The sequence below is a fragment of the Vigna angularis genome, chromosome 10, assembly GCF_016808095.1.
Source record: "Vigna angularis cultivar LongXiaoDou No.4 chromosome 10, ASM1680809v1, whole genome shotgun sequence".
NCBI lineage: Eukaryota > Viridiplantae > Streptophyta > Magnoliopsida > Fabales > Fabaceae > Vigna > Vigna angularis.
Window position 1 is genome coordinate 3994609 of NC_068979.1, and position 27922 is coordinate 4022530.

Genomic DNA, 27922 nt, shown 5'->3' on the forward strand with positions numbered 1-27922 from the left:
AAATATAAAAAGATAAAATTAAACGCTATATAAAATAAATATAAAATAAGATATCTATTATCAGAATATTTTTTTATTAAAAGTGGTATCAAATACAGAAATCAGACTCCATCTCACGTATATAATCTTTTCTTAATAAATTTCTGTATGAAATAAATTCCGTCATGAATAAACATGTGTTTAGTATAGTTCACTTTTTATTATATGATTTAGTTCCGCTTTGGGTGAATCATCAGTCCTATTTAAACATCTGTTCATACGAGTCTATCAACCGAGTTTTAAGAACTTACGTATTACTATTTTTTCCGTCTTCCAAAGAACAGAACTGAATGTTTAAACATGGGGAGGTCAGAACAAAATCAATGAAAACCCTACCTATACCAAAATTTTCCGTCTTTAAAAGTAATAAAAATAAAAACGTAAACTCGGTTTGTCAAGTTCTGTAACATATAATAGCATTGGAAAGTCAATTAAGTTGTGAGCGCACTAATCTGATCTCCCAAAACGCGGGTCATCCCATTCTTATTTTTCCTTCTTTCATTTTTCTCATTTCCTTTGAACAAGGAATAAGACAAAGAAAAGACAAATTTATAAAAAAAAAAAAAAGATAATAGCAAACAAAAGGAGAACCTATCTTATTTGGTTAGCAAATTAAGTTGTTATTAAGTTTCTAATTCATGTTCAATCATTATGGATAAAATAAAAACAAAGGATTGCATATTTACTATTTTCTTTTAAATGATAAAGGCTCCTCTCACATAGAAGCCTTCGTGGGAAAAAGAATTGCTTTAATTAAGAAAATCAAATTTACAATGAATATATATGGAAAGAGAGAAAAGAAAACAGTGATGCTTCAGTCAGTTGTATTAACGCCAAGAAAGCGTCCCAAAAGAATTAAATTAAAAAAAATACTAGTAAGAGGCGTCTATAGAGATTTTTTACAAAGAAGCTAAAATGTGCAGAACTGTCCTGTACTTCATTCTCCTGTACATCACTGAATATATTCACATGGCAAGGATGCTGCTGCTGCTGACGCCGGCTCACAACCATGTCAGAACGAAGCATCTTTTGAACTGTTGGATTTATCAAAAACTTAGCATCCAGGTTCGTAATCTAAAGCTTTTGTTTGTTTTTTTTTTTTCTATCAGAATCCAGATTCATGAGCCCAAAATGCATCTGGATCGGGACAAAATAGAGAAAAATCTTCAATTTCTAGATTTGCTATGTGCCAATTGACAAATCGAGCCTGTATAGACTTGAATAGAAAAAGGATGATAGGTAACAGCCAACATTTATCATCTTCCCTGTAAGAATGTCATGTAACCAGACTTCAAAACAAAGCTTTTATAAACAAGAAATAAACAAATAAGATACGAACAATTAACAAACCCAGCTAAAACTATTTTAGCTGCAAAGGACTCCATAGTGACACTATAAATGAACGGCATGAATATAATCTGCCATTTCTGCTTGTGATTCATGTCAGTCCCTGAAAGTTTATCTATGAGATGTTTCTTTCAGACTCCCTGTTAGAATTAAATTAGCTAGGGTTGGCACTTGTAACAAGTTTATTATCAAATATGACAGGATAATTTTCTTCCTCGGACATCAAAACCTCCATGGAGAGGCAGTTCAATGATGATGCATAATTCAATAGGCTATCTCGTTCAAATACAAATAAATCTGATGGCTTTATAGTATAATATAGACAAGATGATAATGTTATACACTTTTTGAGTATATCTTTACTTTACTGCAACAGAAGTAAATTTAAACAAAAAATGTAGGTTGTTTGTAGCATAAGCCATTGTTGTTTGAGATAAAATGGTGTCATTACAAATTGACAGCCTTACCTCTTAATATTACGCGCACTTGCTTCGTCAGGGTGGTGAAAGTGGGATAGTGCATAATGAAGGAGACAACAAATAAAAGCAACTCCCTGCACACATGCCCGTACACAAACAAATATTAGATAGTGAAAGCTACATTTCAAATGTAAGAATTCAAAATGCCCATAATTCTATAAATATTACAGGGCATTACCAATTCTGCAATTCAAAGTAATTTTCTTGACATTAGAGCTCTACTAATTGGTTTCTATAAGCAGCAAATATTAAGACAGATAGGAGGCTTTAATGTTTGAGATGTAGAATGTATCATAATTTTGATTCTATTTCAATGCTTCAAAGGCTTTATGCAATATCCTTTTGCTACAAACATTAGTCAAAATCCTCTACAATAAATTTTTACGGGCAAATTTAATTAGTAAAATAAAGAAGATTTTTTTATTGAATATAGTATTCTTCAAATAAAAATTGCTACTGTTAATATAAGCCTTGTTAACAACTTCAATATTCTTAGGAATTGCATTTTAGTCACTAGAGCTTTTAGATGTCTTAACAATATTATCTGCAATAACCACTTTCAGATATCTATCGCAGCATCTCTACTGCAGGTTGTTCACAACAAAGCCAGTCGAGATAATTGACAGTCAAGATTTAATAAAAAAACTTCACAAGTCTGAAATATTTTGGATTCCTTCTACCCATATTCTTCTTGAAATAGAAGCACATTAAAGCTATGCATCATAAGCATGATGGGGGAATTTGCTGCGAGCAACTTATGGTGAAATGCTCATTTTTTTCCACTTACACATACACCATAGTTATGCTAAGTTGTATAACGGTATAGACAGAACTTACGATATTAAATAAAGAAGTAGCATTCCACAGTGCATATACTCGAAAAAGTGAAGCTCTTCTGGGTTCTTTACTGAATAATGCATTCAGACCAGCAGGAAACGGAGAAAGTAGAGAAAGAGGAAGAATTAGTAGAACAGAAAGAAAAGCGGCAAGAGAAATCCAGTAGAACTGGAGCAACATGAGTAGAGTGACAGAAAGATCTGCTAAAAGCATCAACGTAATCAGAAACTGTACAGTGTCCTGAAACAAAGATGTCAATGCATTAGACAGTGTTCAATTTATAGTTGTGGAGAGGTGAATCACCTAAAATAGTTTAACTACCTGGCGACCAACAGGTCTAGTATTGCACAACAGGAGAGAAAGTGGGAATAGAAAGTCCCTTTTAAAGTCCAATGATTTTAAGGTAGCATCATTTATAAGGCCGCCATTAATTCCTCCGGTTATCCTTTTAAGAGATAATGAATTACTCATATATGGCCAACTATGCTGCAGGTGCTTAAGATTCTTTTTTCCTTGTGGCACATTTTTCCTGCCGTACGTAACAGATAAATAAATAACGTAAGCCTGATAAAACACAGGATTTAAACTGAATCTGTACAAATCATCATCTACGAGATAATAAGAAATATCAAGAAACAATGCAACTTGAAGGCTATAAGCATAGAATTAGTAAGAATTTAGGGATTAGGGTTTATGCATAAGCAAATCATACATTGTGCTGGATTTCAATATCAATTTGATCAAGGGAAACAAGAATCATCTCTCAATACCCATTCATATCATAACAAAGTAAAAAAAAATCAAAGCTTCTACGCCAAGACCTGAGTAAGCATCCTGCCTTTTTTTCCTAACCCATCTAAGCTAATAGATCAAGTTTCTAAAAGTGAGTATTATAAATCATCTTACTATCACAAGGAATAGCAATAGTCATAAACAACATCTAACAGCTTTGAACGAATACATGTTCAGTTTAAGAATGTGTTTTCTGTTTAATAATAATTACTAAAGTTCCTCTTATTTTAATTTGTTTCCTATTTCCTCAGACTTGACCAACCCTGGAAAAGTGAATATATTTCACTGATTTAATGGGGAGGTATAAATAAGAATAGGACAACAATTCCGTACACTAATATGGCCTAAATAACAGGAAAATAATTATTCTTATAACTGCTGCAGCTAAAATGAAGGAAGAACAGATCGTAATAACATCAAATGCTATTAACAACAGCATAAATGAGACATGAGGAGTTACAGCGCCAAAACTAAGACTTTGAACAAAATAGGTAGATCCAAAGACGGGAGGGGTTACAGGGCAGAGAGGTTGGTGAAGGAACAAAAAAGAGTGAGGTATTTGATTGTAATTGAGATAAATAAAAGAAACTATATTTGAGAGAGCTTAATCACTCCTCTCATTCTCATATTTATGTTGATAGAATTTTGACACGATTGAGTAAAGAGCAAAGATCAAAAGCATAAACTATAGTCCTAGGTACAAAGATAGGTACAACTCATAGGTCCTTCATATAACAGTTTTCTAATACAATTACTTACTTCCGACATTTAATACCTATTCTAAAAATCCCCCTCAAGTTGGAGTATACAAATTCTATGTACAAAGCTTGGAATAAATAAATTCAATCTGATGTCCCCTTAAGGATTTCATTAATAAACCTGCAAGTTTATCATTGGGTCCAACAAATTCAATACGACTTTCCTTGCACAGTAACTTTTCTCAAATAAAATGACAATCAACTTCTGTACGTTTAGTCGTCTCATGGAATACTCGATTGGAAGAAATGTTGAGAACAACTTGGTTATCACAACACATCTTATCTTCAATTGTTGAATTTCATAAAAAGTTAAGTTCTTGAAAGAATTGTTTCATCTATACAAGTTTCCAAGAGATGCCATTGCCCTACATTCAATTTCAACAATTGAACTACATTTTGTTCCTTATTTTTCCAAGAAATAAAATTTCCTCCAAGGAAAACCACAATATCCTACAGTAGAGCATATGCCAGTAGGGGATCTTGCCCAGTCACTACCACAATACCCAAATATGTAGGTGTTTCCTTTATCTTCATATGGCAGACCTTATTCTAGAGCCTTTTTGAGGTATCTTAAGATACATGAACTGACTAACAACACCAACTACAAAAGATAAATCAGGTCTAATAATAGTAAGATAAATAAGTTCTCCAAAAGACAAATCAAGTCTAATAATAGTAAGATAAATAAGTTCTCCAACCAGTCTTCTATATCTTGCCGGATCAGAGAAAGATTCACTTTGTTCTACCATTAATTTTTTTATTTGGGTTGGTAGAACTATCCATTGGTCTACAATCATACTCATCTCTTTTAAGATATCTAGAGCATATTTCCTTGAAAGATTACAACACCTTTTGACTAAGTTACTTCAATACACAAGAAGTATCTGAGGCTTCAAAAATCCTTGGTTTGACAATGTTAAAGGAAATTGGGTTTTGGATCCTTTTAATGAAATTTTCAAAAATCTTTCCTATCCATACAACCCTTGTGTGAACCTTTGTTACAAACCACTTTAAATCCATGACATTGGTTAACCCAAGAAGGGCCCAATAGATCACAATGACTTAATGAAAAAAATTGGTACTATAGTTTATGTGGCTGGATAGGATAACAAGATTTAGTATGTTTGGTAAACTCGCATACCTCACATTTGAACCAATTAGAACTTTTATTGAATAAAGAGGGAAACAACTTTTCTAAGTAAGTAAAATTAGGGTGTCCTAGATGATAATGCCAAAACATCACAGCAGCTTTGGAAGAAACCACATGGGCAGTTTTGATGTTTTTCTTTGAATCTTCTACTCTGAGAAAGTAGAGTCCTACACATTCCTTAACATTGTCAATCTTTCTCCTTCAGTCAAGATCCTGAAATTCACGTGTGAAAGGAGTTTAGTAACACACTTTAAATCTCAGGTTAATTTACTGATGGACCGTAAGTTGCAGTCAAGTTTAGGGACATATAAAAATGATTCAAGAGTGTTGTTGTCAAATATAATCAGAAAACCTTTACTGGCCACTTTACACGTAGTTCCATCTGTTATGCGAACAGAATTATCATGGCAAAGGGTGTATTTGCTAAAATATGTAAATATCCATAGTCAAATGATATGAGATTCCAGAATCAACAATCCAAGAGCTTGTTTTCTGGTGGCTGACATGAAAACTAGAAGGATAACCCTTTTGAGCAAGAGTAGCAGTAGAAGAGTGTGCACTAGTATTTTGATGACCTTTATTAAGCTATTTTTATGCCCAATGGATTTGCTTCAGGTGCATTTTCTGACCTGTTTTCAATAATAGTTGTTGTATTAGCATAATTATCCTTCTAACGTGATTTCCATGAAGTACCAGCATCTCTCCTTTGTTTGTCCTAGCTTTTTGCAACCCGATTCTTTTGAGTTCATGTAATGTCACTGGTGGCACAGGATTGAGTTTTCAGTCAAACTAGAGATGCTAATAAGCAACTCAGTTGCTAATTTTTGGCAGTGATCTGTGGTGGCCCTTCATTTGACGTTTGGCCATTGTTTATATTTGTTTACTGACAGTTATAACAGACATACCACAAACAACCATACAGAAATAATATTGTGACAGGTCAGATCATTCTCTTTGATACCATTTAGAAAAGTGAATATATTCTCACTGATACATAAAACTGAACTAATATTATCAGTGGGTATTAATATATGAATAGGAGAATAATTTTTACATTAAGCTAGCCTGAAAATCAGGAAAATAATTATTCCTGTAACTGTTGTAGCAAGAAAGAAGGAAAGACAAATTCTAATTACATCAAAACCTATTATTAATAGCATAAATCAGACAACACTAATTCTGATTAATTTCCGTATATCAAATCTCTTGATTCTGGTTTCTTCTTAATTTTCAGCACTAATTCCAAATCCGAATTCAACAACAAATGGTTATAACCACAATAACAGTGAAAACAAGATGGCGTATTAGTTATTGCAAACAGAAAATAAAGACAACATTTTCTTTACCTGATTTCTCAATATTTTCATAGGCCAAATGTTCATTCCAAACATATTTCCTAAGTTAAAAAGATTTACAATGTTTGGTTTCAATTGGCACTATTAATTCTTATAGGACAAAATAAATCCATTGTTCTCATTCATTGCCATGTTAACAGGATTAATCAAAAGAAACCAAGGGTTACAGTCTATATGTATAGAGCATTCGGTCAGGATCATAAATTAGCAAATTACCTCACTACTTCATCAGTGCCAACCCAAGTATCAGACTGATGCAAATCCAGAAGGGAATAATCCCCAACTGCTACCACAATGCCAAGTTGAAAGTATCCAGAAGCTGTTGCTTGGAACCATCCCAGCTCAATTTTAACTCCATGGAACTCAAGTTGGGGGTTTCCATGGCTGTTTATCCAATCAACAACAGGACCTATTGCAGTACGAATTGATCCATGCCTTACCGTCCTTAACTGAGCATTCAGTCCCGCTACCAAGCGATTCCAGACAGTTGCTGGGACATGCTGCAGATATCAAGTTTGAGATTAGAATGTCAGCTATGTATAGAGAAAACATAACTGACTAAATCCTAACAACATTAATAATCAATATACCTGACCAAGGAGGTTTGTCAACAGTGTATCATTGTGAAGATAATAAGGCGCCATGTAGCTCCCATCCCCACCAAAAATTATGCACATGGGAAATCTCTTTTGTATAATTGACACAATGTCTAATCGCTTCTCATCACCACCAAGAAAAAAATCGATGTATGCTACCATTAAATCTGGAGTTGTCCCAACCTGCATAATTTGTTTCTTAAATTAAAGAGTCTAAAAAATGACTCTGTATAACTTAACCAAATGAAAACATTCATTGAAAGGACTTAGATTTTAATACAAACCAGTGAAAATAGAAAAGTTGAAAAGCAAACATGTATACTTCTACATAACATGCATAAATAAAATTAATACCTATGTTTAATATCCCATTCTTTGGCTTTTGTGAGAAAATAAAGCAATGCAATCTCGTAAACATAGCATCTTCTGAACCATGATATCCTCATATTGTAACTTGTTAAATAAAATATAAAACCACTTATTCCTTTGAGGAATTCCAAATAGTTCCCAAGAAATAACCAAACAAAAAACAATCCATATAAATATAGTTCTACTAAAACAATTCTTATGTCTGGGGAGCATGGAATCTTAAGTTAGAAGCTAAAAGATTTTATGATTAGAAATTAGAATTAAGAGTGAGTACAATACATGGCTCAAATTTCTGTTATCACACCTATGGTTGTGCCCAAAACACATACCATTTGAATATCTTTATATAAATTTAGGAATATTTACCATTAGGTAAGACTAGGTCTTTTGAGCTTATTTGGCTTGAATTGTTCTTTAGAAGTCTCCTTCTTAATAAAAAACATAGAATGCTATTGCATCACTATACAGGCCACAATCCCAACCAGGTTAGCACTATAGCGCATATTAATCATATGCAGCATTCTTAATACAAGTATATGAAAAAATAAATACAAAAGTGGGGGGAGGAGGGTTAAAACCAAGCCCACAAACAAAATATAAGTTGTGGAAGCCCAAATTTACCTCTACAAAATTCATGTGAAATAAAGGGAGGAACATTTTATGACTTTCAATACCAAAGGAAACTAGTCTACGAACACATCTATTTCCTTCTCTGAAAATATGATAGCCGAAAATACATGTTTTAAAATCTCCATACAATTCATCCATCTACTCTTCAATCTCCAAGGAATCAAATCATGTTTGTAAAAAGTCAGGACCACCAATGTAAAATCATTCTCAAACCATATGAACCAGTCTAACTATGAATTTGTGGAAATTACTCCATCATGTTAAAGGCTTTGCAAGTCAAACCTTCATCCCTTTGTACAAAGCACGTGATCGACAGGACCGTAGACAGGAATGGTCATATTCAGACTTCACATATTCCTGAAGGCGACTGATTTTGACTCTTCGCCTCCAATGCTTCCAAGACCAAGCACAGGGATATGCAACAACCGAAAGTATACTATGCACTGATCCTTCCCACCAATCATATGCAGCAACCGAGTTGATTTCATCGATAAATCTATTAAAAGCATCCTCATACCTGCATCACCATTAGGATTTAGTTTAATCCAAAATAGATAAAAAAAATATATTGTTAAAGAAGTAATAAATCTGTACTGCGTTTAGATGCTAATATCAAGAGTACAAGATATGTTCAATAGTTAGCAAGTGAGTGTAATTTTTAGTTGCGACAGATATTAATGATTTCAATCAATCTAAACTGATACAGTTAACAAGTTGGCGTAATTTCATGTTACAGAAAAGAGTGATGATTTATATCAAATATAAATGAATAGCTTATAAGTAGGAATGAGTTTTCAGTTAATGTATAACTCTATTATCAAATATGTTGGAGATCAAAGCTATTAATCAGAATCATCCAATCCTAATTTGTAAAGCCCATAATAGGATTTAATGTAAATAAAATCAGTTTTACTTCCTTATTTAGGTACAGCTCATATAGGGAGATATATTCCCTGATTTCCAAGGATAGATTAGTGTAAAGGTTTATTCCCTTATTTTCAATTTATACCTTTCTGTTGGAAGTCCCACATCGACTAGAGATAAGGCCAAATTATAATATATAAGTGGAGTGCAAACCTCACCTTACAAGCTGGTTTTGTGGGGTTAAGTTAGACTTAAAACCACTTTCTAATATGGTATCAGAGCCATGGTTGAAGCCTATCCTAGCGAGATCTATGTGGACATTCTATTCTTCTATTCCACCCACTATCGAGCCGTTATCGGACCACCCAATTTCTACTATCACACACGAGATGTCTATACCTCGGCATGAAGGGGGGTGTTGGAAGTCTCACATCGACTAGAGATAAAGCCAAATTATAATATATAAATGAGGTGCAATCCTCACCTTTCAAGCCGGTTTTGTGGGGTTGAGTTAGGCTTAAAGTCAACTTCTTAACATGGTATCAGAGTCAGGTTAGAGCCTATCCTAGCGATATTTCTTGTTTCTTGGGCATTTCTATTCCACCCGTTGTCGGACCACTATCGGACCACCCATTTCTACTATCACACTTGAGATGTCTATACCTCAGTGTGAAGGGGGTGTGTTGGAAGTCCCACATCGACTAGAGATAAGGTCAAATTATAATATATAAGTGGGGTGCAAACCTCATCTTACAAGCCGGTTTTGTGGGGTTGAGTTAGGCTTAAAACCACTTTCTAATATGGTATCAGAGCCATGGTTGAAGCCTATCATAGCGAGATCTATGTGGGCATTCTATTCTTCTATTCCACCCGCTATCGAGCCGTTATCGGACTACCCAATTTCTACTATCATGCACGAGATGTTTATACCTCGGCATGAAGGGGGTGTATTGGAAGTCATATATCGACTAGAGATAAGGTCAAATTATAATATATAAATGGGGTGCAATCATCACCTTACAAGCCGGTTTTGTGGGATTGAGTTAGACTTAAACCCACTTTCTAATACTTTCTTTTGTAATTTTCCCAAATCAGAAAACATACACCATATTTTCCACAAAATAAAACTGTTACTGTTATCATATTAGTTTGTTATCAGCTTGTTGCTAGTCATTCAATGTGGGAGAAACATGCAGAGAGAGGTGGCACATGGGACCTACAATGCCCATCGGACCAGCAAAGATAGACCGGTCTCGAGGAGACAATACTGATAATGTTAGTCAAGAATAGACCAGAGTCAGTCCCAATTGGAAAAATGTAGCGGGAGCTGTATTGCCAAAACAGTGATGGGATAGAAAAAAAGTATAGATTTCAAGAGAAGATTCATCAGATATCCTAGAATCAGCTTCTTGTTAGGCTCTAGATACCATGTTGAGACAGAGAGAGAAACAAGAAAGCATAAGATGAATTCTGTGAATTTATACGGAAAAACATAATTCTAAAATATTGAAGATAATTATACAATATTCAATATAATTAATCCTAATATCCAGTATTACAAATATCCATCCTGTGAATTTGGCTCATAATCCAGTATTACATTCTAGGACAAAACACATGAAAATTGATTTGTTCTTTGTTCAAGAGAAGGTTGTGACCAAGCAACTGGTGGTACAGCACATTTCTGATCAAGATTAGTGGGCTGATCTGCTTACTAAGTCTTTGTCATCTACTAGATTTTGTTTCCTTAAGGACAAGCTCCATGTAACTGAGCATTCTTTAGTTTCTCAATCACCTTGAGTTTGAAGGGGGATCTGAGTGTATAACTCCATTGTATCAAATAAAACGGTCACTGTTGTTATAGTAGACCGTTATCCATTTTCTGTAACCGAGTTAGTTAGTTGTCTATTACAGCTGTTGTGATCAATCAGTTACATCTGTTTAACCCTTAATTCTCTGTATATACAGTGGTCTTTTACAAAATCTTCAATATCCTTTTTGTATATTGAATCAATATGTACTATTCATATCTACTCAATATTCACGAATGCAGTAGATCAATATTTAAGCTAAAATAATACGTTTTATTACAACACAACCACACATATAAAGCAATATGACTTCAGGATCCACAACATGCATGTATGCATAATTCATTATGTAGTGGCTCTTACACAATCTCAATTATAGCATGAGGAGGTGAGTAAGGAAGATGCCAGGGTTCTCTAAAAGTATTAGGACCCATAAAGTACACTCTGTGTACATGACTTTGAGTCTCTTCAGTTCTAGCTCCACGGACCTGGTTTTCAAACACCAAAGAAATAATGCATCCAATAGTTTCAGAGTGATGTGTTAAGGCTCAATTAATACTGAGAAAGAACTAATTAGCAGTGGAAATTTTCTCCTCAGAATAATACCTCGGAGAGGGAAAGAAGATATGGGAAACGGTGATGATTACGGTGTTCAATTGAACTTGAACTATGATATGAACCAGAACCGATCAACTTGATTCTCAAAGTACTTAGTAGCAGAGCCAAGAGCAATAAAATGAATGATAACATTACTGAAAAAGGCCAGGGACCCCCAAATGTATAAATGAGCTCCTCTAGAGGTGTATAGCAATTTGGCATCCGATATTTGTCTGATATGCAATTATATGGACAAGACCGTTCTGTAACACCCCCTGATATGAAAAGAACCATCCAAAAAGTTTGAGATATAACATAATGTTATGCGTGTATAGCAAAGTTTTATCATCAAAAATACCTCGTTTATAAATGAAATTTGCACGATTTGGAAGAAGATCAAGAGGACAAGGAATGCAAAGATCTTCCTCAGAACCATCAACATCTTTATAGGTACCAAGAGGACATTCCTGTAAAATCACTTGCACAGTTAAACAAATTTTCAGAAAGTACACAGTGCAGGTGCAAGAACTATTAGATTTGTGACAGAACAGACAGCTTAAATTCAGTACTATTTTAGAATACAAGCTGAAACCACAAAAAGCAGAGATACCAGAAGCACACATAAATGAGAGGCTAAACATAATTTTGGTCCCTTTATACTAAAATTTGTTATTCCTATATCTTTTAAGAGACTCAGTTTTATCGTATATCTCTCAAATCTGGATCGTTGTTGTCCTTCTGAAACAGTGAACATTTTTCATTTTGTGCAATTTTAAACCCTTGGTTAACATGTCCAAGAACGTCAAAAAAACTTTCTGAACATACTCATAGAAGAGCAATTGCTTCTAAATAGAATACAAAAACTCAATAACGGAAAATCTTAATTTATGATGGATAAAATCTAGCCTACAGTTCAAGATCGACGATCATGTACAATAAATATAAAATATATTGTCAAAATTATGGAATGTAATTAAATATCATAACTGTAATCAAAATTTCACAAGGAATAAATCAAGGGAACAACCATTCTTTTATTATTAGAGGGGAATTGTGCATTGCAAATTCACAAGTATCGCAATGAAACGTCTGTTTGTCAATTTTTTGAAATAAATAAGGAAACATAATTTCTAGGGTACTGAATGATGGATGACCTAAATGAAGATGGTATAACCAGATTTTTTCTTTATTGGAGAGTGGTTTCTGACAGCAAAGGCAAAGGAATTTAATTCTTAGTGCTACAGACCATGTTAGCATCCTCTAGACGGTAGAGTCCATTGTCTTCCTTAGAAAGTCCAATAATCTTCCCCATTCAGCGATCATGAAATTGGAAGGTTATAGGATTAAGAAACACCAAGTAGTGTAAATCCATTGTAAGCTTGTGAACAAAAATCAAATTGGCAAATAATTTGGACACATGCAAAAACATCCTTCAGAATTAGATTCTGGTTTATCATAATATTTGCTTTTCTAGCAACAGTAAGGAAAGTTCCATCTGCAAGTGCAAGTTTTTGGTTGATTGGACATATAAACCCAGTAGATGACTGAGTCATGTGGTTTGAGGCTCCAGAACCAACAGCCCAGACACCTTCTTTACAGGAATTTGATGCATGTAGTGCATAGGAGAAAGGAATATTACCTGCAAATGCTACAGGGCAATTAAATGAGTCAGCAGATTTTGTTAATGTGTCCAGCAACCCCTTCAATTTCATAATCTCCCATGTGTTGAACTTTGTGGTGGATAGTGAAGAATTACCTAATGTTGGGCATAGTAGTGCCATATGGGCATTAGTATGTCTACTTTGATTAACTTTAGGTGAACAATTCCGGTTTTGATTTGGAGGCTTCGATTGAAGTTTTCAACAATTGCCTTCAGTGTGTGGCAACTTCTTACAATAGGGACACCAAAGGAAGTCTTTTTATATCCTTAAGTTATATCTATTCCTCCTACTTCATTTCCAAATGAATTGATCTGCCCTTGTCCAACTTTCTTCCCCTTGTTTTGTGCAAGCAAGGCTGAACTTTTAGTCGATGGGGTTCTAACATTACTCCTCAAAGGGCTTCTTTTGCTTGAAACACAACCATTGTCTAATTGAGTGAGGATAGATCCTTTCCTGGCACTTGAATTCTAACATGGTCAAACTCACTGTTTAATTCTGTCAGGAACTCAAATATTCTGTCCTCCTTGTAGCATTTGAGTAGGTCAACATCTTCATTACATTTTTCTTCAAATTGCTCATAATGGTCTAATTTCTGCCACAGATTTTATAGTGTATAGGCATACTCACTGATTGAGTAACTCCCTTTTTTCGTATTAGAGATTCTCATCTTAATTTCGTAAACATGTAAGCATCACTCACCTTTGGTGTCATGGCTTTCCACCACAATGATAATACAACCTTATCTCCCTCATCCCATGTTGCAAATTTGTGATCTAAAGACAATGGAGATTTGTCACTGAGATGACCTGATTTTCCCTTCCCTTTTAAAAAGGTTTGGACAAAGACAGATCACTTTCGGTAATCTTTCCCGTTAAACCTAAGGCTTGGTTGAATATTCTGCAGTTGAACTTTGACCAAGTTGTCTAATTGGTTGAGGGTTCTGAGTATCGGACATTTTCGAGGTTTGAAGTATAGCAATGCAAGCCTAAAAGGAATACTACGGAATAAATAAAGGGTTGTGGTGTTGCAGCAATGCAGGCTGTGCAGATGAATACAACAAAAGAAAGAAAGGAGTGTGTTTTGCAACAACACAGTTTGTGCAGGAGATTACTCACGCTCCTAAGGATAATAGAGCATTGATAGCATGTCAGAAAAATTGTTTCTAATGATATTCATAGAGAAGCAATTGCTCTTACATAGAATACAAAAGCTTACTAACGGAAAATCCTAATTAATGATGGGTATAATCTATCCCTACTATTCAAGATCAATAAGCCCATAGAATAAATATAAAATATATTGTCAACATATTAATCCTCCTAATTATGGAATGTAAATAAATCTCCAAATTATGTAATTAAAATAGTACAAGGAAATATTATCTGCAATATAAATAAGGATTTTGAGGGTAATAACATTTGTACCCCTTTTCTTGTCAGAAGGACAATCAATTTAAGAGCTCTAGGATCTAATTTAGTGCAATCAGTGAACAAAAATAACACAACCAAAGACCCAACAAAGTAGACTTCACACTAAGGTGAATAGGGGACAAAAGAAAATACACTCAATAGGACTGATGTCCTTTAAGACAAGAGTAAATAACTTGTTGATAAGATATGTATGTGACAGTTAACAGAGTCTCTTCCCAATATGTTTTGAGAACAAACATCAGGAAACAGCTCTAGCTAGATCTAGGAGATGGTGATTCTTACTTTCTGCAACCCTGTTAGTTCATGAATAAATAATACTATTAAGGAAAAAAACTTTGGAAAATTGATGATTCACATATTTAGTATCATTGTGGACCTAATTCTTTTGATTTTTTTTCCAAATTGATTTTTGACAAAATGGAAAAATTAACAAAGATTTGAAATACATGTCAAATCACCAATCTATTTGCATATTGCTCGTTTAAAAATAGGATCCCTTAAATAGCTAGAGTGAGATAAGGAAAGGGGTCACAATGTTGAGGATCATGACCAAAAGAGAGAATGGAAGATTACCCACTGGGTAACTAACTGCTGAATTGGGAATAAGGAGGGCAGCAAGAGAGTAATTCAGTTCTAGTGGGTGTAGGTTGAGTAATAATTATGAGGGGGAGACTAGGCTACGACTTAACACTCTAAGTAACTAGTCTATTCGTCTTACCTGTTCTGTATTTCTTTCATTAAGCAGATTAAAGGCAAGGTTATAATGACACATGCCAGAAATCTGCTGCAGTGAAATTTCATCTCTGTATGATAGGTAAATATCTCTAACTTATCACACAAATGATAGGTAAATATCTCTAACATTCGAAGAAAATCGAAGAATGAGAAGGAAAAAAAACAAAAAGAAAAAACTATACGAGCAAACCTCGCAGAAAACTCCATAAAGACCTTTAGGGCATGCTTTCCCAGTTATAGTACCCTCTTGTCCATGATGACCATCATTGTCCCCTGCACCTCCACTGTTTAAAATCATATGAAGAAAGAGATGATGTTTCTCAGCAAAGTTTATTTAAAGAAAATGTACGTCACCACTTTACCCTGATGCTGATTAAATTATTTACAGTGAACATGTTTCAACTTTCAAGTTCCTTAAAAGTGTGAGCCCAGAATTTGGACCTCAAAAATTATATCACCACATTAGTCCTCTAACTACAAGAAAAAAGTATTTGGCCCAAGAAAAAACAGTAATAATCTATTATGTTCCCCAATTCTACAGCAATTAACAGAGACATGATTATGCATACCTGTTATTCATGGTGCCAGTAATACTTGCAACAGGAACATATTCTTCCTCCACACCAATCTTTGACCAATGGAAATGGATTCTACCTCCACCTCCACCACCACCACCAACAGGTCCACCATTGCCCCCAACAACAGACAAGGATGAATTCTCCAAGAGCCTAAGTTCTTGAAGGAATAGAAGGACTGTCCCACCAGAACCTCCGCCTAGACCCCCCACCAAAGAACCATCACTGCTTGTTATTGATTTGCTAAAGCTTTCACCATCAGCCCTCAAGGTTCCATATAGGTCAAGTCTCAAAAGTGGCCACTGGATGGATCCTACCACTAGACAAGATTAAACAAAACTTAAGCGATCAAAGAATATCACAAGAAAAAAAAAATAGGCATTTGCCTTTTATAATGAATAGAGGCACCAGAAGATATAGCATTTATAGCCATCTTCATCCATGTGAATAAGCCAGAAATAAGTTTGGAGAATCCTTTACATGAAACATAAAAGGTCAAGGTAGGTATTAAACTAATTACCAATCATCCCGCCTCCAACAACATGCCCATATGACTCATTTGGGCCCTCAGTTCCACTACCCAGTTCACATGGAAGAATAGCATTTCCATAGTCATTACCACCAATACTTTCTCTCCCATTGAAATATCCGGATCCTCCTTTTCCACCATGTCCAGCACCACCACCAGCTCCATTCAAAAAGTTTCCCTTACCAATACCTTCAGTGCAACCTGAAAAAGATCCCTATCTAATCAAAATCTTAATACTATCCTTTCGTGGTAATTAGCATTTTTACTAGCTAAGTGAACAGTTTAATTAGAAGAACAGAATGTATAGAAAAAAAAACATCTCTTCAACATTTTAATTACCTAATTCAGATGCAGTAATCATACCATCTGTATCAACAATCACAGTTCGAGCCCTGTGAATGTGAATTATGCTTCCCTTCATAATGCCATTTACAAGAAGATCCTCAACACGACAAATCTGCAAAAAAAACTCATAATAATTCGCCATGATGATCAACTATAACAGCAATATTTCACAGCATTTATGTTGACCCCATCACAAAATTCCCAATAAAAGTAGAATGAATTAGAAATGATAGTAGCAATGATAGAAAGATGTTATTTCATGCTATAAAACTCATAACACATTAATGATACACAAATGTATGTATGAAAAAAATGCAAATGCAAATAATTAGGTAAATAGTTATGAATACCAGAAAGAATTCATTTTTTAGAAACTAGATAATTGCATTAAATGCAAAATAGGTGGATGGGATTAAAATTAGTTCCAACTTAATTCCAAGAGTGTAAAATCATAAGAAAATATATTAATTTTTTAAAATGAAATACATCTAAAAGTAGCACTTTTCCTATAACTAAACAAAGCTTACTTGCAGTGAGAAGGAGAGTGTATAATTGACATGACAATCGTCAGGTGGCGTTATCAAATCCATTGGACATCTTTGTGCGTCACAAAGATGTTTTGTCACCCTACAAACATAATTATAAAAATCCATAAATAGGATTAAACTTAGAGTTTCCAAACAGGCCAGATAGAATAGTTTTAGTCAAGAATGAAACTAGAACACGATCATACTTACATGCCTCTACTAGTGTCATCATCCAAAGGAGCTTGAAGTAAAGAACCTAGACCCACCTGTTGCAAGAGCAACACTGTCAATTGAAATGCTGCATCCATATGCAACTTCAAAGGGGAAAATTCATAAATTTGAGAAACAATGACATGATACAAATTTGTCTTGGTCTGAAGGAGTTTAGATACATTAAGATATTACAAAGACAGCAAGACTTCCCAGGAGATATGCAGATTTGGTTTACTTGACGTTTTTGTATTTATATCAGATTTTATTTGAATCTATGTAGATAGCCTATTTTTTCAGAGATCTGCAGTAAATTATGTAATTAGGATCATACTTTAGATATAGCTTCATTCTTTGATTTTTTTGGTTTTAACTTGTTATATATAAATTCATGTATAATTATTAAAGTTTAAATCAATGACTGATTGAAACTAAACATATTCTTTAGTCATTACTTCTAACTTAAAGTTTCATACAACTTGTTGAGAATATCAATTAGAGATACAACCAAAGTAGTTCTTATAATGTTTTGATAATTCACATCTTCAAACTGGTTTAAAGGAGTTAACTTAGCCTCAAGACAAAATTATAAGACGGTATAAGAATTCATCTTAAATCCATCATCAAAACACCTATGCTTGTCTATGCTCTACACGCCTAATCTTAGGCATGAGATGGTGTTATTATTGGACCACCTACACTAATCCACGCTTTAAAAATCACATGTCTATTAAGGGTATTGTTTGACTCGTGGAGGTGGGGTTGAGATCCTACATCAAATAAAGATATGGTCATTCTAGTTCTTATAAGTAGAGGTATCAAAACAAAATCATCCCAATGAAAAACCAACTAACCCATAAAACAGGTTGGGATGGGGTGACAAAAATTGAAAATAATAACTATAATTAAAAAAAATTGAAAATAATAACTATAACTGAAAACAATAGCCACAATTAGAAAAATTGAAAATAACAACTATAATTAAAAAGATTAAAGTAATATTATTTTATTGAAATTTATATATCAAATCATTGTATCTAAAAATTCAAATTAATTTCATTCATGTGACTAAAATTTAAAAAATACATATTTTATCTGAATTCCCACGTCGACCAAAGATATGATCAAATTATAGTATATAAATGCAAACATATGCTTCCAAGTCGTTTTTGTAAGATTGGGTTAGAGATTAAAGGCCACTTTTTAAGATATAATATTTTTTAATTTAGAATTAATTTTTTATTTATTTATTTTCTTTTAAATCAGGCTAAAATGGCTCATTGACCTAATATAGGGCCTGGATAGTCCACAATTTACAAGCAAATTTGTAGGGTTGAATTAAGTCATGAGCTCAAGTTACAAGATGGTATCATTATCTGTCCCATATATGTTATTAGGCCACCCAGATCTGCCTACACTCCACTAGATATCTATTCCTAGGCACAAGTGGTTGTTGTTGGGCCACCCGCATTTGTCCACACTCTAGATATTCAATCCTAGGCATAAGAGAGTTTTGAAATCTCACGTCAATAAGAATTATCAATATAGTCCTACCAAGGTTTAAGTATCCTCATTTTATAAGCTATTATTTTGTAGGATTGAATTAGATTCTAAGTTTGAATTCTGGAATACAAAATTGTAAACAAAAATCTGTCGAAGAGTAAAACCATCCGCATATTTTCTTCCACTAACAACGCTTCAATCAACTTTTGATATTATTATCCCTTGGTAAAGGGAGAACTCTAAAAATATTTAAATCTCTTATAACAACTTCAAAAGGTATAAAATCTACAGAAGTCCTTGTGAAGATAATTGCTTACAGTTACATTATAGAACAGAGACAAGGATAATCGCTCGCCTTTGATAGCATCGCCTTCACCAGTCAATTGCAGTAGTCCTTGACCATATAAAGCCAAGTTTGTATTTGAACTAATGACAGAATTTTGCTGTGAAGGCAAGAAACTAGTATGATAATGGAAGTTCCAAACCACCAGGAACAAAACATGGTTATATAACCAAGAATTGTGCATAACTTCAAATAAATAATAGAGTATTATACCCTTAAAACAGCAAGATTTCTCACTTCAAGCACTGAAGCAGTCACAACTGTAGTCTCACCACCATCAATTTGCATTGTGGAGTTCCACATGAGTAACATTTTAACAGAAACTCTAAATGCACCAAAAACCTTCATATATTAAAGACAAAATTGTCAAATTACAAGTTGATACTACAACTCAGAAATAGTAGTTCAAAATAAGTGACACCTATATGAATTGATAATGGAACTAAAGTTATAACAGAAAAAAAAGCTAAATCACAAAACATACCTTTATGATAGAATCACTCAATAAAAGCTCTTCTGCAACAAGCTCAAACTCAGAAATTGGATAATCAGACAGCCCAAAGATTAAGCTTCCTCCACTGTATACACTAATTTGGCCTCTGACCTTCATAATTAGAGAATTTTAACAGAAATCAACCATTTGGCTCCAATGGTTAGACATAGCAATGATTAGTAAAGAAAATTATATATCAATGAAATTGTTTTCAAAGACAAAAGAAAATGTAATATTACAAGAAAAAAAATTCAGGCGATATTTTTCTTCATAATTTGAGCAATAAAACTATTGCTACAAAATGCTTTAGCAGATCAGAACTGTCATGAGCTTAAGCACTCTATCATATAAAGAATTCTCTAAGGCACGAGAAATATTAAAAAAATAATGAAATGGTGACTCCGTGATCATGATTGTTTGTTGGTATAGTACGTAAAGAGTGTAATTCGCTACCTGGACTCTGGACCACACAAGTGGAACCAAAACTTTTGCATTATTTTCCACATAAACATTTGACCATAAAGGGCTGGTTGAGAAGTCAAGCAAAGGAGTCTCAGTTTCTGTTGTGACATTATCATTGCTAACTTTCAAACTCAGTAAATGTGCATTGAAATATGTTCCAGCTGCTCCGGAATTCCCAGGACAGCCAATGCTCAAACCTCCTGTCACAACAATTGCATGTATTGTGTATAAGCTCCTTCTTGTTATCCAGATGAAGAAAAACAGCACCCTTGCAGGTTACTTGAGTTGAAAAAATTGAAGATACAATGATGTCAACCAAAAATACTTTATTAAAAGAACATAAATTATCAAATGCTTATTCTCAGCACCACCAAAAAAATTAAACTCTGTGCCTCTAATCAGGAATAATGACGGATAGATTCCAGAATCAAAATCAGGGGAACAATCTTCCAAAATCTTCATAATTCCATAGTAAATCTGACGAGTTAGGAGGTTTCCTAGTTGAATAGGTTCTGGACACCATCTTTTAAAGCAATAACAAAAACAAGAAAGGTTTGCTTATGTTTGCATTGAAAACTGAAACTGAAAACCTTTATTTGTTCAAAAAAAGATTATAATTAATGGTATTTTGATTTACATAGCCTAACCTTAACACCCTTACAATATAATAAAAGATTAAGCAGCAGTCATCATTGGTATAATTAACATGTCATGTACAGGTGAGAAATAGAACTAACCATGAACCGTAACATTTAAATCTTCTTGTATACTGTAACAATCCAGTGATATTCTTCCTCCACCCCCTCCACCCCATCCTCTCCCACCTGCGGCACTAATGGTACCATACCCTTTCCTACACTCCACCAAAAATAAAGTTGAAAAGAAAAGTTACTAGCACAATTCACTATATAACATGTAGTAGTTCCCTACAAAACCTTCAATACAGATATGGCACTTTTAAAAACTGGAAACAACTCAAACCTTCAACAAGAACAAGACATTTCCAAAAAACATCCACATTCTTTGAAAGAAAAAGATTACTACCTCTGCAATTGTAATTGACCATACCAAATGCCAAGGCAGATCCATCTAAATAGAATATTAAGCACTACGCCATCATCAACAAAAGCTACAATTCTCTGCCATCAATATCATTAAAAAATATTACCAACATTTGCTATTTTCTCATCATCTAAACTTCGAAAACCATTTACATGTGAAAAACTATTAGCTATGTTGTAACTGTTCGTAGAAGTGACTTAAATGCCAAAAATAAACAGCATTTCTCTCTGCAAATAATAGCTATGGCCCCCTAAACAGTCATTTAGAAGTCGTCAAATGAAAAAACAGGTATAAGTTCATAGACTAACAAGCAGATCATACTCACAGCTTCACAGCATGAACCCATATACTTCCACCAGAGCCACCTCCGCCATCAGACCCTCCATCTCCTCCTTCTGCAGTAATAGATCCATTTACATATAAAGTGTCCTTCACTAGAAGCTTAACACGTCCTCCACCATTCCCTCCATATTGCTTTATATGAGATTTCCCACCACCCTTGCTCCCGTAACTCCATGGTTCAGACAATGTAGACCAAGCATAAACATCACCACCCCAGTTTGTCTTATTATTTTTTAAACAAGATGCACCACGCCCACCATGCCCTCCACCAGCTCCGTCACTGCCAACAGGAGTTCCACTAGTTTGGGAAGGTGGTGACCCACCTAAAGATGATGATTCTATATAAGAATTGCATTCCATAGTCAGATTGGCTGAAGATAAAACCACAGAACCAGCAACAATGGATGCATTTTGACCAAGTTTAATGTTGCCAGACACATTTACTGATATCATGCACCCTTCCACAGGGCATAAAAGCGACACATCAGAAAGTAGCTCCAGGTTTCCAACGCCATAAATGTTAATATCAGATTTTAAATAATGAGTTGAGCTTAGCAAGCACGTGGTATTAAAAGATCCTACACCTTCCAAGTCCTCACAAGAGACTAAGACATTCAATGGTGATGACAAAGTTGATGTGTCAACAAATGCAGAATCATGGAGTTGAGAATCGTCTCGCACAAGTGACCCAGAATAACCCAACCACCTCTCTAAGCCAATACTCTTATTCAGGTGATGTCCTGAACTAAGAGAAATACAATATATATGAAGATATCCCAAAAGAATGCAGCACCAGAGATTCCAATGCATTACCACCTATGCCAAGTATTCATCGGTAGAAATCAGAATAAATGTAAAGTCTCAACCAGCTCAGTGAAAAATACCAAGGAATTTAATTAAGAAAGCTACCTCCATAGGGATTGGTCCTGAAGGAAGTCACTCTTATACATTTATTCTGCAACTAAATACAAAAGAAATATCAAAAATAAGAAAAAATAAGAAGGTTAGAGTACCTTAGCTTATATGTTTTCACTCATTAAGGACTTTGTGTAGAAGATATGTATCATGTAACAGATAAATTGGGATGTGAAGCTAGTAGAAGTTCAAGTTAAATTCTTAATGTTCACAAAGTAAATTATATCCTACTTCATAAAATTCACAGCAAACTTTTCTGATTAAGAAATTTGCAAGCAAACCATGAAACAAATAACACATGAAAATTGAGAAAGGATATAACTCTACTCCAGCCTTGTAAATTGTAAGAGTATAAGTGGCTCAATCTAATGTGTTCAATAAACAAAATCCCTCCTCTACAAGTTTTCATTAAATTTGTATATCTAAAATATATTGTAATATACGTAAAATTTATAAACAAGAAAGCACTGTGAACATTGATTCCAAAATAAAGGAAAACAATGCACACAGAGAGAGTAAGAGGGGGAACACTCGTCAATTTGATAGTTACCCTAAGATGAATAAAATGTGAGAAGGGTAATATAGTAGTATATATAAAACAGTAAACAACAAATCATAATGCTAGAGTGACTAAAATCCAATTTAACTATTGTATCCATTATCAATTCTTGAAAACCTAAACTAAAAGGATCACATTGCTGCAAGGTTTTGATCGCAAAAATGGCCTTTATCAACTAAAATCTACAACACAAGAACCAAATATCTAAATCTAATCATAATTCATACTGTCAGTCTGTCGCGTATCTTAAACCTATCACCAACCTTATTTTTTCCACAAAAACCAGCATAATATTATCTTCATCACAACACAGATATGTGCAGTTAATTACTTCAGACTGTCCCCTTAAAAAAATTGGTTCCATGTGTGATCAACACCATCATTCTTCAGCATTAATTAAGATTAAAACACACTATAGATTTCTTTTATAAAACACTCTTCAGTTTATTAACATCTGATATGGCAGATTATTTGTAGAGGAATATAAAAGTGAACATCATCAGCAACATATTCCAAAGCCTTATGCTACACAACACAAGCATGCATGTCCTTACAACCTAGCGTGTCATACCTCAACGCCATAATATTTTCTTAACTCACTTTCCATTACTCCCGAACCTCAAAATTCTAAAGAATCACGCACAACACATCCACAGTCATCTAAACCGCTTAGAATCAGTGTAAAAAAACCGTACCGCAATGAAATTCAACTCCAATAGCGAAACTCGATGACGAATCCGTTAACAGAAACACAATCTTTAACAACACAACTCATGCAATGCTATCCAAATTATCTATAAAGGAAAAAGGCATAATAAAACCTATTTTGAAACCTATTAATTAATCAGTAATCATGAACGATGCAGAAATCAAAAGAAGAAAATGCAGAGATGAGAGAATCGGGAATGGAAAAAGGAAAATCGCAAAAGAGGTGAAGAAGTGAGAGTGATGTAGTGAAAATGGAGTGAACTAACCGTGAAGCTAGAAGAGTGAAGAAGAAAAAGAGTAGGAGAGTGAATCTTTGAGGGTTGAATTATGGTAACACTCGGTGGTCTAAGTCAGAAGATGGTGTCTCTGTGGCATCTTTTGCTTTTACTTTGTTGCTTTTGTTTGGTTAATAATAAATAATAATAATAATAATAAATGAGAGGCTAAATTTACAGTGGAAGCTGCTTTAGGTGCGGGAAGAGAAGAAAAAGTCTGTACGAGTCCAAGCTACGTTTATGTAAGAGCTGGATTCTGACCTCTGATAAACACTCACGCCAGTTTTTTCTGAATGATTGCACCTAACTACCCATCTGCCCTCTCTTTTTCTCTTAATTTCCATAATACCCCCAATTTATAAACTAAATCATGTTGAAATTTATTTCTAAATAAATTTTTAATTTAATAAAAAGACTAATAGTTCATTTTCCTAAATGGCTGAGTTGATTGAAATATAAAACTTTATTTATCCATTATTTAACATAAAAAATGAAAACCATTTAAAATAATTTGGATGCAGAACATACCATTACTGAAACATACTAAAAGTCTGCTTTACTTTATTGAATAGTGTGTATTTATGGTTGAAATCTCTTAATACGTGCTTAACTTCTATAAACATGCTGAATTTTTTATGAATTATACTTCTATGTATATATAGTGTTTTGTGCTTTAGTTTTTTGTTTTGTCTTAAATCAAATTTAAGTGAGTATTAAAAAATTGGTATAAAAAACTTCTGGTCAAAGGAATGTAATTTAACTGAAATTATTTTTGACCTATTAGAGATAAATGTAAGAAAGTACACTGTCATTAAACTATAAATCATTTTAAAAATCCTTCTTATAAAACTAAAAAAATTATTCATGTGAATAAATAACGATATGGAAAAATTATACGTTGCCAGTTAGTTAAAAAGTATTGGTAATATAATTTTTAAGTTAAGTATTTAGCATGTGATTATATATATGATTGTGTAAATATCTTTTACGCTAAAAATATATACATTGTTTTCTTTTATATAGATATATTAATTTATTCCGTTTAAATTATGAAAGTAACGATCAAAAAACCACGTGTTAGATTCCCTTGATCCTGTATTTGGTGTGGTCACCAGACAAAATATGAGCCGTTGATTCAGTACATGTTTGAATTTGATTGGTAAAAGTCGTTTCCAATGTAGAGTTGTAACATCAACCTATTTTAACTTGTCACTGAACTTTCTCATATGGCCAAAAAAGTTCCTCCAATGGAAGCCAATAGTTCCCTTTGGTGAAATAAATTGCTAATCCCGAAGCTTCCCTAAAAAAAGTCAGTGCTGTATAATAGTTGTGATCTTTTGTTTCACACACTTATTAATAATGTTTGGGATTAAATATATTTTTACTTTTAGTTTTTAGTGAATATTATAAATATTTTTTTAATTATGGTTTAATTTAATTTTTAATTTTATAAATATGTTGATTTATTTTTTTTAATTAAATTTTTTAAATTTATTTATCATTTTAAATTAATAGATAGATTTGAATCATTTAAATTATTTAACACATTTTTAATTCATATTAATTGAAACACGTTTAAATATTAAATAAATTAATAAAATTTAAAAGAAAATTATTTTTTATTTTTATTTTAGAAATTTAAAACAAGTTTAAATTCTTTTTCTTTTCATTTTTAAAATATTTATTAAAAACAAAATCATACATAATAAATTTTAAAACACACAACATCTTATACAAGATGATTGAAATAGAGTCCATTTATAATAAAAAATGCAGTTTTTATTTATAAAGTTTTAAATTCTATAAAGTTGAGTTAGATATAAGTTTATATATTTTTTATTAGTTGTGCCTTTTATAATTTGAGCAAAATTTAAATGAAGAAAGAAAATCTTGAGAGTGTTTAGTGTATCATGAATTGGTATTGTATTTGACGAGTTACAATTGAAAACTCTTGTTATTGGAATACTATCCTACACTACACGTGCATGTGGGGACACCAATGAATAAGTGGTGAAACCAGAAAGATAATAAATTAATAAATAGTAATAATAAATATTAGTATTATTTGTTTATTTTGTCGAAACACTAACAGTAATGCATGTGGAGGACAGGTGGTCTCGTTCTCACGCGTTGCGTGTTTCTCCAACTGAATGAGACTAATATAATTTTTTATTAATCTATTTTCTTTTGACACGATGTTTAAGAAAATTCCAACTACTTTTTCACTTTTTTATTTTTTCTTTTGGGTACAATTTATCAATTAAAAAATATGTTTATTTTATTTTGTTCCTATGCTTTAGTGGGCACAATTTCATCATTTGCCTTTTTCCCTTTGAGTATATTCCTACACTTTGAAGCTTAATTATATTATATTAAACCTGTATATAAGAAAAATATAAATAAGTAAAAGGCTAATCACGCTAACATTTTTCTATTGTTTTTATCATCTATTTCTTGTACTTTCTTCTTCTTTTCTCATGTCATTTCTTTTTATCTTCTTTCAACCAAACAATTCTTTTATCTCATTTTTCGTACACTTGTCATTCACCTATTTTATTTTCATCTTCTGGTATTTAAACTTGTCAAGTAATGCAGCAAAATTCTCTTTTTTTTTTTTACTTTTAACTTGATTATTATACTTTTTATTTTCATTTTCAAGGATTTTTTCTTCACACATCATTGTTTAAATGTATGGAACTACTTCACCCTCTCCCCCAACATATTTATTCATTTTCTTCATATCTAAAAGTCGCTTTCTATTGAGATCATAACATATATTAACCTTGAATGCTACTTTAATTTTGTTTTGCATAAGACGTAGCTACTTTCTCTTTTCAATTAATTATTGATGAATATTGGTTTTAGGATATCTATACAATCAATGCAAATCTGTTAAGTTTCAGTGGAAAGGTTTGGTTGAACCACAAATTAGTCATAGTTCAAATAACCAAAGTCAATATAAAAAATGAAATAAATGAAGTCACGTCATAGTCAAATTTGATAAGTCATATTTGAATATTAAAATTCAAAGACAAAAATTATTAAAACCTTCCACTTTCCAAATTATTAAATTCAATTCATTTAATGTAAGTGACTTTGTTTATATTTGTATTTATAAAAGAGAAGACAATGACGGAGAATGATTAGTTATATCAATGAAAGAATTTAAGAGATCAAATGACACATTGTAGGTATCAATATTTCAATTTCAAATTTGTCAAATGCTATCGTTAAGTTAATCATTATATATTTAAAGTGTTCTTCACTTTTGAAAGATAAATTTTTGTCTCAATTTTATTCGTAAAAAACCGTTTTAGATAATATAAAGAGTATTTTAACAATATTTGATTTGGACTCTTAAAATAATGTGAAACTATTAGAATATAGTACTAACAAAGTTAAAAACTTATTAACTAGGTATTTAGTTTACTAAATTATGTTAATTCTTTAGAGTTTGAGAATGTTTTTCTCATAAGTATGTAAATTACACAATATAAAAACAGGGTTAAATTATATTTTGAATAGATTTTTTTAAACTTTTTTTTTGGGGGAAACACATGTATATATTGTCTGTATTATACTTAAATTTTGACTAATGAACAAGTAATTAAAATTATTACACTA

General features: G+C 32.9%; 1 protein-coding gene across 6 annotated transcripts; it reads right to left on the reverse strand.

The window, feature by feature from the left end:
* Positions 1 to 787: 787 nt before the first annotated feature.
* Positions 788 to 24537, reverse strand: LOC108335642 (uncharacterized). 6 transcript variants are annotated; one of them, XM_017571701.2, is made up of 24 exons: positions 24290 to 24534; positions 22751 to 22796; positions 21825 to 22657; positions 21175 to 21290; positions 20429 to 20637; positions 19967 to 20086; positions 19696 to 19824; positions 19457 to 19582; positions 17637 to 17692; positions 17427 to 17526; positions 16894 to 17011; positions 16546 to 16755; positions 16020 to 16344; positions 15641 to 15734; positions 11983 to 12091; positions 11634 to 11899; positions 11391 to 11515; positions 8635 to 8869; positions 7348 to 7536; positions 6974 to 7257; positions 3024 to 3231; positions 2703 to 2942; positions 1854 to 1939; positions 788 to 1304 (listed from the first exon to the last, which is right to left on the reverse strand). In XM_017571701.2, the coding sequence occupies exons 2-24, from the start codon at positions 22754 to 22756 to the stop codon at positions 1145 to 1147; spliced, it is 4344 nt and encodes a 1447-aa protein (XP_017427190.1). In that variant the 5' UTR covers positions 22757 to 22796; positions 24290 to 24534; the 3' UTR covers positions 788 to 1144. The 6 variants fall into 6 exon arrangements, with proteins under 6 accessions (XP_017427190.1, XP_052725727.1, XP_017427189.1 ...); XM_052869767.1 differs by having other exon boundaries at positions 16918 to 17011; positions 22751 to 22802; XM_017571700.2 differs by having other exon boundaries at positions 22751 to 22802.
* Between the last annotated feature and the right edge of the window lie 3385 nt (positions 24538 to 27922).